This window comes from Triticum aestivum, chromosome 7B (assembly GCF_018294505.1).
Source record: "Triticum aestivum cultivar Chinese Spring chromosome 7B, IWGSC CS RefSeq v2.1, whole genome shotgun sequence".
NCBI classification, from domain to species: Eukaryota; Viridiplantae; Streptophyta; class Magnoliopsida; order Poales; family Poaceae; genus Triticum; species Triticum aestivum.
Genome location: NC_057813.1, coordinates 50,039,421 through 50,052,989, shown reverse-complemented (window position 1 = coordinate 50,052,989; position 13,569 = coordinate 50,039,421). Strand labels below are relative to the sequence as shown.

At 48.0% G+C, this 13,569-nt stretch overlaps 2 protein-coding genes across 2 annotated transcripts; one reads left to right on the top strand and one right to left on the bottom strand.

The window, feature by feature from the left end:
• The first annotated feature begins 1,528 nt into the window (after positions 1-1,528).
• LOC123160650 (uncharacterized) lies at positions 1,529-3,579 on the top strand. Its single transcript, XM_044578478.1, has one exon. The coding sequence runs from the start codon at positions 1,850-1,852 to the stop codon at positions 3,347-3,349; it is 1,500 nt and encodes a 499-aa protein (XP_044434413.1). The 5' UTR covers positions 1,529-1,849; the 3' UTR covers positions 3,350-3,579.
• Positions 3,580-11,321: 7,742 nt separating this feature from the next.
• LOC123157632 (uncharacterized) lies at positions 11,322-13,118 on the bottom strand. The gene is made up of 3 exons (XM_044575889.1): positions 12,189-13,118; positions 11,483-11,602; positions 11,322-11,339 (listed from the first exon to the last, which is right to left on the bottom strand). Exons 1-3 carry the CDS (start codon positions 12,882-12,884, stop codon positions 11,322-11,324), a joined length of 834 nt encoding a protein of 277 aa, XP_044431824.1. The 5' UTR covers positions 12,885-13,118.
• Positions 13,119-13,569: the final 451 nt, after the last annotated feature.

Here is a 13,569-nt window from a genome sequence, read left to right as displayed (position 1 = left end):
TACATCATCCTCAGCCTCGGTAGGAGTCATACCGATAAGAGCAATCATCTGCTCGCGCCACCCATCAGAATCGGTGCTCATACATAGAGGCCTCCAGTCGATAGCAAGACCGGTGATCAACGAGACATCCTCGAGCGTCACGGTCATCTCCCCGGTCCGAAGATGGAAACTGTGGGTCTCTGGCCTCCACCGATCAACAAGAGCGGACACCAGTGGAGCGTTCAGATTCGGCGTGGACCGGCTGACCAACAGAATCCACGGGAGTAGTCCTGCCTTCTTGATGTACGGTGTGTACCGCTCATCGTAAGGCATGGCAGGACCAGAGACCCCGTGATACCGAATCTTCAGAGGTTCAAGCTTCTGCAAAAAACAAGTAATGACAAATCTTAGGGCATGTAAATTTTAACTAAAGGCAAATTTGCAAAATATTTAGATTACTCATTATTACCTTATCCTTCTCGCGCATCATGTAGGCCCGGTGTTGCACGTCGTAGACATCGTCCAGAAGCCAAACCATCCTTACAATTTCAAACAATAAACATATAAAAGTTCATCTTCATCTCAAATATCGGTATACACTAAACATATAACATGTGTTCAACTACAAGAATCTCAACATCTCCTTCTCACACAATGAATATGTGATATGTGTTCAAATAAACTAAACATCTAATATTTCAAATAAACTCAACATCTAATATTTGAAATAAACTGAACATCTAATATATATCTAAACAAACTTCTCATATATGTCTACAAAAATCAACATCTCATAGTTATCTATAAAAATAGGCATCTCATATATATCTAAAAAAATAAACAATCTAGGGTTTCAACAACAAGAATCATATATTGTGAACTAATAAATAACACTACGGTACTACCAATATGAATACACATCCTAAATCGAGCAAACCAAACAAATCAAGGGTTCCATCAAATCATGGACAAATCTCTAGAATGGCAACAAATTTACGGAGCAAAAGAAAGAGAAGGGAAGAGTTTACCTAGTAGGATGGATTGGGGATCGAATCCATGGATCAAATCTTCAGATCTGAGAGGGATGTGGGGGATTAGATGGGGGCGCCGCCGCCGCCGCTGCTCTCTGTCCAGAGAGCGGAGAGACGAAGAACTGCCTGCTCGGGCTGGGGCGGCCGCGCTTAAGTCACTGTGCAGCGCCCAAGGGCTAGGCGCTGCACGTCAAAGTGTGGCGCCTACCTCTTAGGCGCTGCACAGGTGCGTATGGGGCCGCAACTGGACCAGGGCTGCCACGCTGGCAGGATGTGCGACGCCTAAGGGAGAGGCGCTGCACAGTAGGGTGCGGCGCCCAGCTGTCGGGCGCCACACCGAAGGGTCAGCAGAGTGAAATTTTTTCGTGAACAGGTCAGTTTGTGATTTGATTTCTGCCTCAGGTCAAATCTGTGATTTCTGCCGCCAATCTCCTCGTGCCGCCTGCTGCCTTCCGCGGGTTAGCACTCTCCGCCTCTCGTCATTGCCGGGGCTACAGTAGTACTCCGTAGAACGAAACGGTGCGGAGCTCGGAATTTTTGGAAGTTCGTTCCTCCATCCAGCAAATAACACAAAATCCGTATCTTTTCCTGACCGCGTCTTGTTTTCTAATCCAGGAAATCAAATTCCGGCGATATCCGTCCCGATCCCGGGTCGGATCTGCTTCACCTACGAGCGAGGAGGCATCGGTCGGCGTTCTATAAGTAGGGAGTATCATACAGGAGCCTACCTGCGTGCCCTCTGTCGCTCCGTGTCTCGTATTCCTGCATCTACGAGAGAGATCATCAAGCACAGGGGAGAGGGAGATTGGGGAAACATACAGCCGGAGCTCTGCTTCATCATGTCGCCATCTGGAATTCCCCTCGTTGGTAGCAGCATTTTGGCCTTGTCGGGTGTGCTGACAACGTATGGACAGAGGCTTGCCGAATTCATCGCCGCCCATCGTCTGTTACCCAGCGAACCCCAGATGTATTCCTCGCCGGAGCTGCCGGAGGACATCCTGATGTGCATATTCGCCAGCCTTGAGACCCCCGACCTCGTCCGGGTAGGCTCCGTCTGCTCATCATGGCGTTCCGCCTGCTCCAGGCTCTGCAATCTTGGGCTTTTCAGGCAGACACAGACACCATGCCTCCTATACACCTCTGAATCTGCCGGTGAGAGTGTTGCAGGCCTCTTCAGCATCGTGGAGAACAAATCCTACACATTAGCTCTTCCAGACCCACCTATTCGCACTAGGTATGTGATCGGCTCCAACCATGGCTGGATCATCACCGCCGACGATAGGTCCGAGCTGCACCTCCTCAACCCCATCACCGGTGACCAGATCGCCCTGCCTTCCGTCACCACCATTGAGCAGGTGAAGCCCATCTTTGATGATGCCGGTGCTCTTCACAAGTATCAGTACTCATGGTACACCGGCACTCCACTCTTAGTCGACTACGACTTCCCTACGCCCTCGGTCTTTTCGCTTGGCGAGCTGCGGGACTACCTCTTCGGGAAGGCATTTTTGTCATCTGATCCATCCACTGGAGATTATTATGTGGTACTTAAGCATAATCCAGAGTCACAACTTTCATTTGCAAGAGCAGGGGATGATAGATGGACTTGGTTGCCACCACATGTTGATTATGCAGATTGTCTCTTTAAGGATGGCCTGCTCTTTGCATTGGATTCACACGGAGAAGTCCGTACGTTTGATCTCAGTGCATCTGTAGTAACACAAAATATCGTTCTGGGGAGAATGAAGTCTAGGATCATGGAGTGCAACTATATGTACATTGCTCAAGCTCCATGCGGTGATTTGTTGCAAGTTTGGAGGTCAAGAAACTCTTTGGGTTGGGAAGATGAGGATGTTTCAGAACAGGGGCTTGAGGGTGGGGAGGATGAGCACATTTCAGAACACAAGCTTGAGGATGCGACGGATGTGTCGGGGCTGGAACCTGAGGATAGGGAGGATGACGATGTTTCGGAACCTGAGCAAGGCTCTGATTCTCATGTGATCTTCACTGACAAGTTTGACGTATTTAAAGTGGATCTTGCTGCAACAAAGCTTGAAGACATTACGAGCTCATGTGACAGTGTGATGTTTTTTGGGCATAATCAATCACTTTGTTTGAGTGCCGATGAATATCCACAGTTAAAGTCCAATCATGTCTATTTTACTGATGATGATGGCTATTATCATTTTGGAAGCATGAAGAGTGAGCGTGATATTGGAGTCCTCAACCTTGGAAACTGCACTGTTGAAAGAATTGTATCACCTCAGCTTTGGTCCAACTGGCCAGCCCCTGTGTGGTTTATACCAAATCCCCGGAAGATAAATTTGGCATCACACGATTAGCCACAAGATGCTTCATTTATACTGATATATCAATCTTTGTACCTCGCTGTATGTCGTTCCAATAAATTTCTATGAAGAAATAATAATAGATAATTTCAAACAAAAAATCATGGAACTAGTGGAAAGAGGAGAGGTGTGTTTATGTGGTGCGCTAATGGTGGCATCATCATTTACATTGCATATATAAGGTGATCTTGATATTGTGACTGTTTTCTGAAAAGTTTCAGATTTGTTGGCCAAACTGAACTCAGTTTATTTGCTGATTTATATAGGTCCATTGCCTCAGTTTCTTTGCTCCATTGCCTCAGTTTATTTGCTGATTTTATTTTTTACCCTTATACATGCTTCTAACATTCTGGATGAACAATTATTATCCAATAACAGTATTCTTTGAAGTAAAACCATTGTAAATCAGTTGTTTCCAGTTTGCTTATGTTCATAAGGGATTTGCATCTCCATGACCTGCATATGCAAGATTTGGGAGCATTGTGCTACATCCGAGTTTTTCTTCTCTACGGTGTTCTCTCAGAAAAATGATGAAGTACCGAAGAAAATATATGCAGAGCAACGCCGAGGAAGTGCCAGCAATGCTTGATTTATGATGCAAATTTGGAGGTCATCAATCAGCACGCACTCAATCACCATGGAAGCCTGAGAATGACAGGGATGGAGGTACTTCACTGAGTTTTGCTGCAAGAATGTCATTTTTGGTATAACAAGCTAGGTGACAGTGCGATTCCCAGGTTTCAATACTACAAGAATGTCATCCAATGGTTTTCCAGGATGATAACTTAGTATCATAGAACTAGTGTAAATCAAAAAGAACAGTTACCTATTTACAGTCATCATGTACCTGTACTTTTTCAGATTGCTCACTGGTGTAAATTTTGGCATTGTAAACCTTGTTTCTAGAAAAACTAGTATCTTTCAACGAGTTCCATCTTAGAATTTGCACCACAGATCTTAGAATTTGAGTTAAATTTTCTTTGTAAAATATGATGGTACAAGTTGAACATTGGACAAATCAGTACACTAATATTTGAACTAAAATGAAAACCTTAAGTGAATTTCAAATGATGGGAATTTTGGCAAATCTCAGACGAGCTTGAACTGTGGCATGATGCTTCACCTGAGCAGATCTTGGACGAAACGTCTATGCCCAGAACAAGTCAAATTAGCCACTCACAGCTTGAACAATGTCCAGCTAAAAATTGCACTAAAACTTTTCACGCTGCAGGTTAAAACTCACATTCTGACAAATCAGGAAAGGTTTATGTCCATATAGCAAACTCACGTTTTGAACATGAACAAACTGAACTAGACAACGCTGTTTATATACACATTATGAGTAGTAAACCACTAAAAACAATTCGTCATATAGTCATATCTTTCAGAACATGGCTCCACCATTGTTTTCTTGGATTGCATCACACTAAGCTCCATCATGTCTTGGGAGCTTCTTCCACCATCCTGAATTCAAACACAATGTAATTTTGTAATGGTCCACAATGTTATTCTAGCTATTCTACAAATGTTTTTTTCTTACCGGTTTTTAGATCATGACAATACTTCTTATGTTTGCCAATATCTCCCCTGTACTTGGCTCTGACCATGCAGCCGATCTTCTCGCACTTGATACCAGAAGTATTATAAAGGCTTCTGCAGTGGTCTTCGACCTGAAAGTTGTGAGTGTTAAACATATCTTGCGCCACAAATATAGGAGATAGAGATAGGTTTTTTGTTATCTGTTTAAACTACTTTATCTCTTATTCTCTATCTCCTCCTGTAACTCCTTTTGGTTGGCTATCTCCACCGAATCTGTAACCCTCTCGATCTTCCACGATCGCTCTATCAATATATACATGCGGGATCTCATGTATGAGGGTTGAGACGCTTCTATCATTCTCCACATGGTATACAGAGCAGGCTCTTCCGGTTGCATCTAGCTCGTGCCTCCCACCTCTCGACACCTATCCATCTTCTTCGTCCCCAACCCACACATCTCCTCTCGCCGCCACCCATCCCCTCCACCATGTCTTCCTCAAGCGCTGCCGTCTCCTCCACCCTCAATTACAACACCTCTGAACCACTTACCCGGACGAACTACGTTCTCTGGAAAGCTCAAGCCCGATCCCAGATACTGGGCGCTGGCCTCTATGGCTACATCGACGGCACCACCGTCGAGCCTCCCAAAACCCTTACCACCAAAGACAAAGACGGCAAAGAACAGGTCACTCCCAACCCTGCCCATACCCCCTGGCTCGTCCAGGATCAACAGATCGTTGCGTATCTCCCGGGCAACCTGTCCAAGGAAGTTCTCATCCAGGTCGCCTCGCTTGAGTCCTCCCACGCCATCTGGACTGCCTTGGCCACCATGTTCTCCGCCATTTCGCTGTCTCGTGACAACAATCTTCGCGCCGCACTCACCAACACTCAGAAGGGCTCCATGTCCGCCTCTGCCTACTTTGGCCAGATGCGCTCTCTCTCCGACGAGCTCACCGCAGCGGGCAAACCCCTTGGAGAAGGGGAACTCATCTCTTTCATCATCGCAGGGCTTGACATGGACTATCAACCCATCATCTCCGCTCTCGACGTCCGCACCGAGCCCATCACGGTTGATGGCCTCTTCTCCCTCATGGCAAACTTCGACCAGCGCATGGAGATGTTCCATGGCGCTGGCAATGGTGGCTTCAAGTCCTCTGCCAACATCGCCTTGCGGGGCCGTTCTGGTGGGAATGGCGGCTACCGCAAAGGCGGGGGTGGTAGCTCTCGCGGCGGTGGCGGCGGCTACAACGCTACTGCTGGTGGCTCCGGCGGTGGCGCTCCTGGAGGCTACCACATGGCGGGCGGAAACGGCGGCTACCCTAACCCTAATCCTGGTGGCGGCTATGGCTTCCACCAGAACGGCGGGGGTCATCAGGGGGGCTCTGGTGGTGGCGGTGGCCACTTTTCTCAGAACCAGAACCCTTCTGGTGGTGGCGGCTACAACAGGCGAAATAACAGCAACAATCGGCGCCCCTTTCAAGGGTATGAAGGGTATGAAAACAAATGTCAAATATGCAAAAAAACAAACCATATTGCAAAAAACTGCGATTGGCGTTACGCCGATGACAAAAATTCCCAGAAAAAGAAAGTTGCAGCTGCAGCCGACGTGTCTTATGGCGTTGACACCAACTGGTACATGGACACGGGTGCCACCAATCACATCACAGGCGAGTTGGACAGGCTGACTATGCATGAGAAATATCGTGGTCATGATCAAGTCTACACTGCGGCAAACGGTGCAGGTATGGAGATAAGTCATGTTGGTCAATCCTTTATCAAAACCCCACACAAAAACCTTGAAATCAATGACATCTTGTATGTTCCTAATGCTTCCAAAACTCTACTATCTGTTCATCGTATTGCTCTTGACAATAATGTGTTTCTAGAGTTTCCCCATTCTTCTTTTTGATCAAGGATCAGGTCACGAAGAAAGTTCTCCATAGGGGTGTCTGTGTTGAAGGCCTCTATGCTTTGCTTCCCAAGTATTGCCAGAACAATAAACAAGTGTATGGTGCCATCAAGCTTTCTGCTGAAAGGTGGCACAATCGCTTAGGTCATCCTTCTTTTTCTACTGTTCATCAGATCCTTAGTAGAAATAAACTCCCAGTTGTTGGTGAGAGAAACTTAGAAACCATTTGTGATTCATGTCAATGAGCAAAAAGTCATCAATTGCCATATCCTGTGTCTACTAGTGTTTTCACTAAGCCTTTACGGCTTATTTTTTCTGATGTGTGGGGTCCTGCCCCCACCTCTGTTGGTAGACACTCTTACTATGTAAGCTTCATTGATGATTACATCAAGTATACATGGCTATATCTCCTTAAGAAACGTGCTGATGTGTTCCAAGTTTTTCACAATTTTCAAGCTCTCGTTGAACGTAAACTTGATAGCAAAATTATCTCTGTCCAGTCGGACTGGGGAGGGGGGGGGGGTGAGTATGAGAAACTGAATTCTTTTTTTCAAAAGATAGGTATCTCACATCACGTATCTTGTCCCCATGCACACCAACAGAATGGCTCTGCTGAATGCAAGCATAGGCACATCGTTGAAGTAGGTCTTGCTATCTTAGCTTCTGCTTCAATGCCACTAAAATTTTGGGACGAAGCCTTTCTCACTGCCGTGCATCTCATCAACATGTGGCCCAGTCGCACTATTTCTAATGAAACTCCCACTGAACGTCTCTTTCATGTCACACCAGATTACACCACACTTTGCATTTTTGGGTGTGCCTGTTGGCCAAACCTTCGTCCCTACAACACTCGTAAGCTTAGTTTCCGGTCTAAGCAATGTGTCTTTCTTGGGTATAGCACTCAGCATAAGGGGGTCAAGTGCTTAGATGTTTCCACCGGACGTGTGTATATCTCACGTGACGTTGTGTTTGATGAAACTCCATTCCCTTTTGCAAAACTCCATCCAAACGCCGGCGCCCTTCTCCGAAAGGAAATCCTTCTTCTTCCTCCTCAGTTATCCAGCGTTCCGTGTGAGGGTGATGATATTTGTACTGATCCAACATTGACTAATCCATCACCTATTGCACCTGAGTTTTGTATTTCAGCAGCAAATGGCGCAGAAAACACTGTCTCAGCAGCAACAGAAGAGGCAACATGAGATCCCAGGGAATCTCCATCGGGATCGGTGCCCCTGACTGCGTCAGCCCCGCCCGAATCCTCCTCGGGATCGCTGCTGGGCCCAGGCAGACTGCCGAGCCAGTCCCGCCCGGTCGCGTCGCGCCTTCCCACCGACCCGCCCTCCCCACGTGCGGTGCACCAATCGGCTGCAGGGGGCAGCCCGACCAGGCGGTCTGCGCCGGATTCCCCGGGCGAGGCGCGCTAATCACCTGCTGAGGACACCCCGACCAGGCGGTACGCGCCGGTCCCGCACGTCTACTCTAGGCGGGCCCCTGCGCCTGCATCGGCTGGCCGTGGAGCGGTCCCCGCGTTTGATCCACCCGGATCTTCTGCGGCCACCTCTGATGATCCTTCCACCGCAGCTGTCACAGAAGATCCCGCGCTGTCGAGCGGATCTGCCTCGGGATCGCCAGGACTGCGTCCGTCGCTGTCGCCCGGATCGTCTGCGGCTCCTCAGCCGCGGCCTCGTACGCGTCTACAGGCAGGAACCATTCATCCAATTAATTGCAAGACTAAATATGGTTTAGCTACTTCCATTGATTCCACAGGTGAACCTCGGACTGTCACCGATGCTCTTGCTGATCCCCGCTGGAAACACGCTATGGATGAAGAATTTAGTGCTCTGCAAAATAATCATACATGGCATCTTGTTCCTTATCATCCACGTTACAACATCATTGATTGTAAGTGGGTTTATCGCATCAAACGTCGTTCAGATGGCACCATTGATCGCTACAAAGCCAGACTCGTTGCTAAGGGTTTTAAGCAGAGGTATGGACTTGACTATGAGGACACATTTAGTCCAGTTGTTAAAGCTGCCACCATTCGCCTTGTACTGTTTGTTGCTGTGTCCAGAGGTTGGAGCCTTCGTCAGCTTGATGTTCAGAATGCGTTTCTTCATGGCGTTCTGGAAGAGGAAGTTTACATGAAACAACCTCCTGGGTATGAAAATAAACACAAACCGTCTCATGTTTGTAAACTTGACAAGTCCCTCTATGGTCTCAAGCAAGCTCCCAGAGCATAGTATTCCCGTCTGAGTTCTAAACTGCTAGCTCTTGGATTTATTCCCTCCAAGTCAGATACATCATTGTTCATTTACAAGAAGTCACACACTATCATTTTTGTGCTTATTTATGTCGATGATATTATTGTTACAAGTTTCTCTGATAAGGCAATCACAGCTTTGTTGCAAGATTTGCATTCAGATTTTGCGCTTAAGGATTTGGGAGATCTTCACTTTTTCCTTGGCATTGAGGTGAAGCGGAACAGTGATGGTGGTCTTCATCTCTCTCAGGAAAAGTATGCAACTGATCTTTTGACCAAGGCTGGGATGAGAGATTGTAAACCATCTCCAACTCCCCTTTCCAGTACAGAAAGATTATCACTTGCCGAGGGTGTACTCTTGGATCAAGTTGATGGCACCAAGTACAGAAGTTTGGTTGGAGCACTTCAGTACTTAATACTTACACGACCTGACATTTCTTTTGCAGTCAATAAAGTATGTCAGTTTCTGCATGCACCTAGCTCAGCTCATTGGACTGCTGCTAAGCGGATTCTACGATATGTGAAGAGTACCTTGAGTGTTGGACTCACCTTCAGCAAGTCCTCCTCCACTCTTGTTAGTGCTTTTTCTGATTCTGACTGGGCAGGTTGCTTGGATGACAGGCGGTCCACTGGTGGGTTTGCAGTTTTCTTTGGACCTAATCTTATCTCTTGGTGTGCCAAGAAACAAGCAACAGTGTCACGATCAAGTACTGAGGCAGAGTACAAAGCACTAGCCAATGCGACAGCTGAGATCATCTGGGTTAAGGCCATGCTGAAGGAACTTGGAATACATGCTCAAACACCATGTCTTTGGTGAAATAATCTTGGTGCCACATATCTTTCTGCCAATCCCGTGTTTCATGTAAGGACAAAGCACACTGAAATCGATTATCATTTTGTGAGAGAAAGAGTTGCAAGCAAGGAGTTAGACATTAGATTCATTCCTTCAAAAGATCAAGTTGCAGATGGGTTCACAAAAGCTTTGGCCACAAGACAGTTTGAAGAGTTCAAGCGTAATCTAAACTTGAGAAGTTCAGATTAAGGGAAGGTGTTAAACATATCTTGCGCCACAAATATAGGAGATAGAGATAGGTTTTTTGTTATCTGTTTAAACTACTTTATCTCTTATTCTCTATCTCCTCCTGTAACTCCTTTCGGTTGGCTATCTCCACCGAATCTGTAACCCTCTCGATCTTCCACGATCGCTCTATCAATATATACATGCGGGCTCTCATGTATGAGGGTTGAGACGCTTCTATCATTCTCCACAGTGAGCAAGCAGTTGCATCCATAGTTAAGCCAAGATAATGCTGCTGATATCAAATGTTAGCAAACAGAGAACAAAAATAAAGACATACAGATGATTTGCGTATCTGCTTCGCCTTGCCCTTCTCAAGGAAGCACATGAGACACACTATTGAATGTTTGGGGGTTTCCGCCACATGGCTTCCTATCCGGATCATCGTCGTCGTCCTCCTCCCCCTCCTGCTCCACCACCACCTCCTCCTCTTCCTCCTCCTCCACCACCACCTCCTCTTCCTCCTCCTGCCAAAATCATACTTAGTGACTTGAAATTCAAATATTAGGCTAAAAAATATTCAAAGGTGTCGAAAGAGGGGGTAGGACATCAGAGGTGCATCCCTCGATGATAGCAACGTTTTGGACTTTCAGTGGGGCGATGAAATGCATTTATTCAGGCTAAAACCAAGGCCGAAGGCCAAACTCTCCCAAGAGACAGGGAGAAGACACTTATCAAGACAAGCATCAGCAGGAGGAAATGCTCAAGCATGTCTAAAACCTAGTGATCAATCTAAAACAGGAGGCAGGCCTCGAAAGAATAGAACTATATAAGGTTATATTCAACCTAAAAAAAAGAGGCACATCAGCAAAAAAAATTACAGCACATCTGGGGAGAATGATGTTCAGAAGAGCAATCTAGAGACTGTCAAGGTAAAAACTAGAACCTGCATGTGAGAAGGGCACCACTCTCCAGTTCCAATGTAATTCAGTTATTTTAACAATCAATCTCACTGTTCCAATGTAGTTGCAGTCTAAATATTGCAGTCTATGTATGTATGCTGGTCCGGGGAGTCCCCCCTTTTCCAAAAAAAAAAAAAAATGTATGTATGCTGGTGACACTAGCTTTCAACCTTGTTGCGTTCATTGATCCTGCACTGCAATTGAGCTTCTGCTGATTGTACACAGCAAGTTCATTTGAGCAGAGACATTTTGATATCAAGTTTCATACGTACTAATCAGTCAACATCACTAGACTATAAAATTTACCAACAGAAAAATCTAGATTCAGTGCCATTTCTTCTCCTTAACATAACAGAAGAGACTCCCAACTTTCAGTAAAGATTCAGTGTCAATTACATTTTCCTACGATGGATTTACTGCCAACAAAGATTCATACCTCAAGACAGATAATCGCGCCGTCGCAGCTATCCGGCAGTGAAGGCAAGGTCGGGGCCGTGTGTTGGGATGCAGCCACCCTGTGGCCACTCAACTGCTCTACCACCACTGCCACCTCCTCCTGCCAAAATGAAAATATTAGTGACTCAAAATTCAAATATTAGGCTCAACAAAATTCAAAAGTGCTGAAGAGGGGATAGGACATCAGAGGTGCAGTCGTCGAGGACAGCAGGGATTTGGACCTTCAGTTCAGGCTAAAACAAAGGCCAAAGGCCAAGCACTCCAAAGAGACAGGGAGAAGACACATGACAAACATCATCAGGAGAAAATGCTCAATCATGTCTAAAACCTAGTGATCAACCTAAAAAGGGGGACATGCCTGGAAAGGATAGAACTACTGAAGATAGTAAACCTGCAAGTGAGAAGGGCACGAGATGAAATTCAGTTATTCCAACAGTCAATCTCACTCACTGTTCCAATGTAGTTGCAGGCTAAATATTGCAGTCTATGTATGCTGGTGAGTGGTGACACTAGCTTTCAACGTAGTTGCGTTCACTTTGGATATCAATATTGCAGCCTAATTACAGAAAAAACTAGATTCAGTGTCAATTCTCCTTAACATAGCAGACGAAACTCCCAACTTTCAGCAAAGATTCAGTGTCAATTACATTTTCCTACGATGGATTACTGACAGCAAAGATTCATACCTCAAGAGAGATGATCGTGCCGTCGCAACTATCCGGCGGTGAAGGCGAGGTCGGGTCCGTGTGTTGGGGCGCAGCCACACCATGACCACTCGCCTTGGGTCCCTCCTGCGGATGGCACGGCGGGGAATCGTTGAGGACGGCGGCGACGAGCACGTCGCTGTGCAGGGAGGCGCCCGTGCCGTGCTCACTCGCCTCCGCTACTCCCTCCCGCAGCAGGAGCGCTGAGGTCGTGGATGCCGAGGACTCCACGCTGGCGAGCGATGCGTCGAGGTTGGCCCCGAGCGCAGGGAGAGGCGCTGGGGAGGATGCGTCGCTGCGCGTGGAGGCGGCTGTGCCGTGATCACTGCGCCCCGGTGCTCCCTCCTGTAGCAGGGGCAGCGATGGCGTGGATGCCGAGGATTCCACGCCGGCGAGCGATGCGGCGAGGTTGGCCTCGAGAGCAGGGAGATGCGCTGGCGACGACCCGTTGAGAAGGGCGGCGGCGAGCACGTCGTTGTGTGGGGAGGCGGCTGCGTCGTATCCACTCGCCTCCGGTGCTTCCTCCTGCATCGGGGACGGCGAGGCCACCCACCACCACCGCCGCCGCCATCGCCGAACAAGCACGAACCGGAGCCAGCGCCGCGGCGACGAGGCCAGCCACCACCACCACCGAGCTGGCGCGCCCTGGTGCTCCCCTGGCTCCTCCGCACGCCTCATGGCGTTCTTGAGTCGGTTCTTGCGTTCTTGGCCAAGGCTGGCAGCCAAGAACCCTTCTTGCTTTCGAGCGCGAGAGGACGGCTTCCCGGCGGTCGACGGTGAGGGGCGCAGCGCGGAAGTTTCTTGTCTTCGTGCGCCAATGCGCGTTGAACGGGCGAAGGAGGTCGGCGGCGAAGCAGAGCCTCAGCGGCGAGGCAGGGCTCGGAGTGGAGAGGGGTGGGAGAAGGGAGGCGAGAGGGCAGGGATGGATTTTTTATTTTATTTTTCGGGATGACATGGAGGCCGAGGGGGGCTTTGGGTTTAACTCGTCCCGTTTCCTATTCTGGCACGTGGGACCAGGATAGGCTAACAGTGCATCATCCGCCCAAATTCCATGTTGATTACCAAATTGAGATCAAAGGCACTAATAAGCGCCGGTGCACCGGCCGAAACTTTGGGCCGGTCCGCTCGCGACCGCTCGATGTGGCCTAGTGTAGCTATCCGATCTGGTCTTCCATTTTGACCCATCTTCTTTCTTGAGATCCTTTCGTCCAGCCAAATCTTCCTCGTCGTTGTTGTGCCCGCGCTCCCGACGAGCTCGCCGCGGCTGGCAACAGCTCGCCTCCTCCCCTCCCCTCCCCCTCGCCCCCCTAAAAAAAAAATGGACCCACTCCCTCCCACGGACTCGCTCCGCCGGCGGCCATAG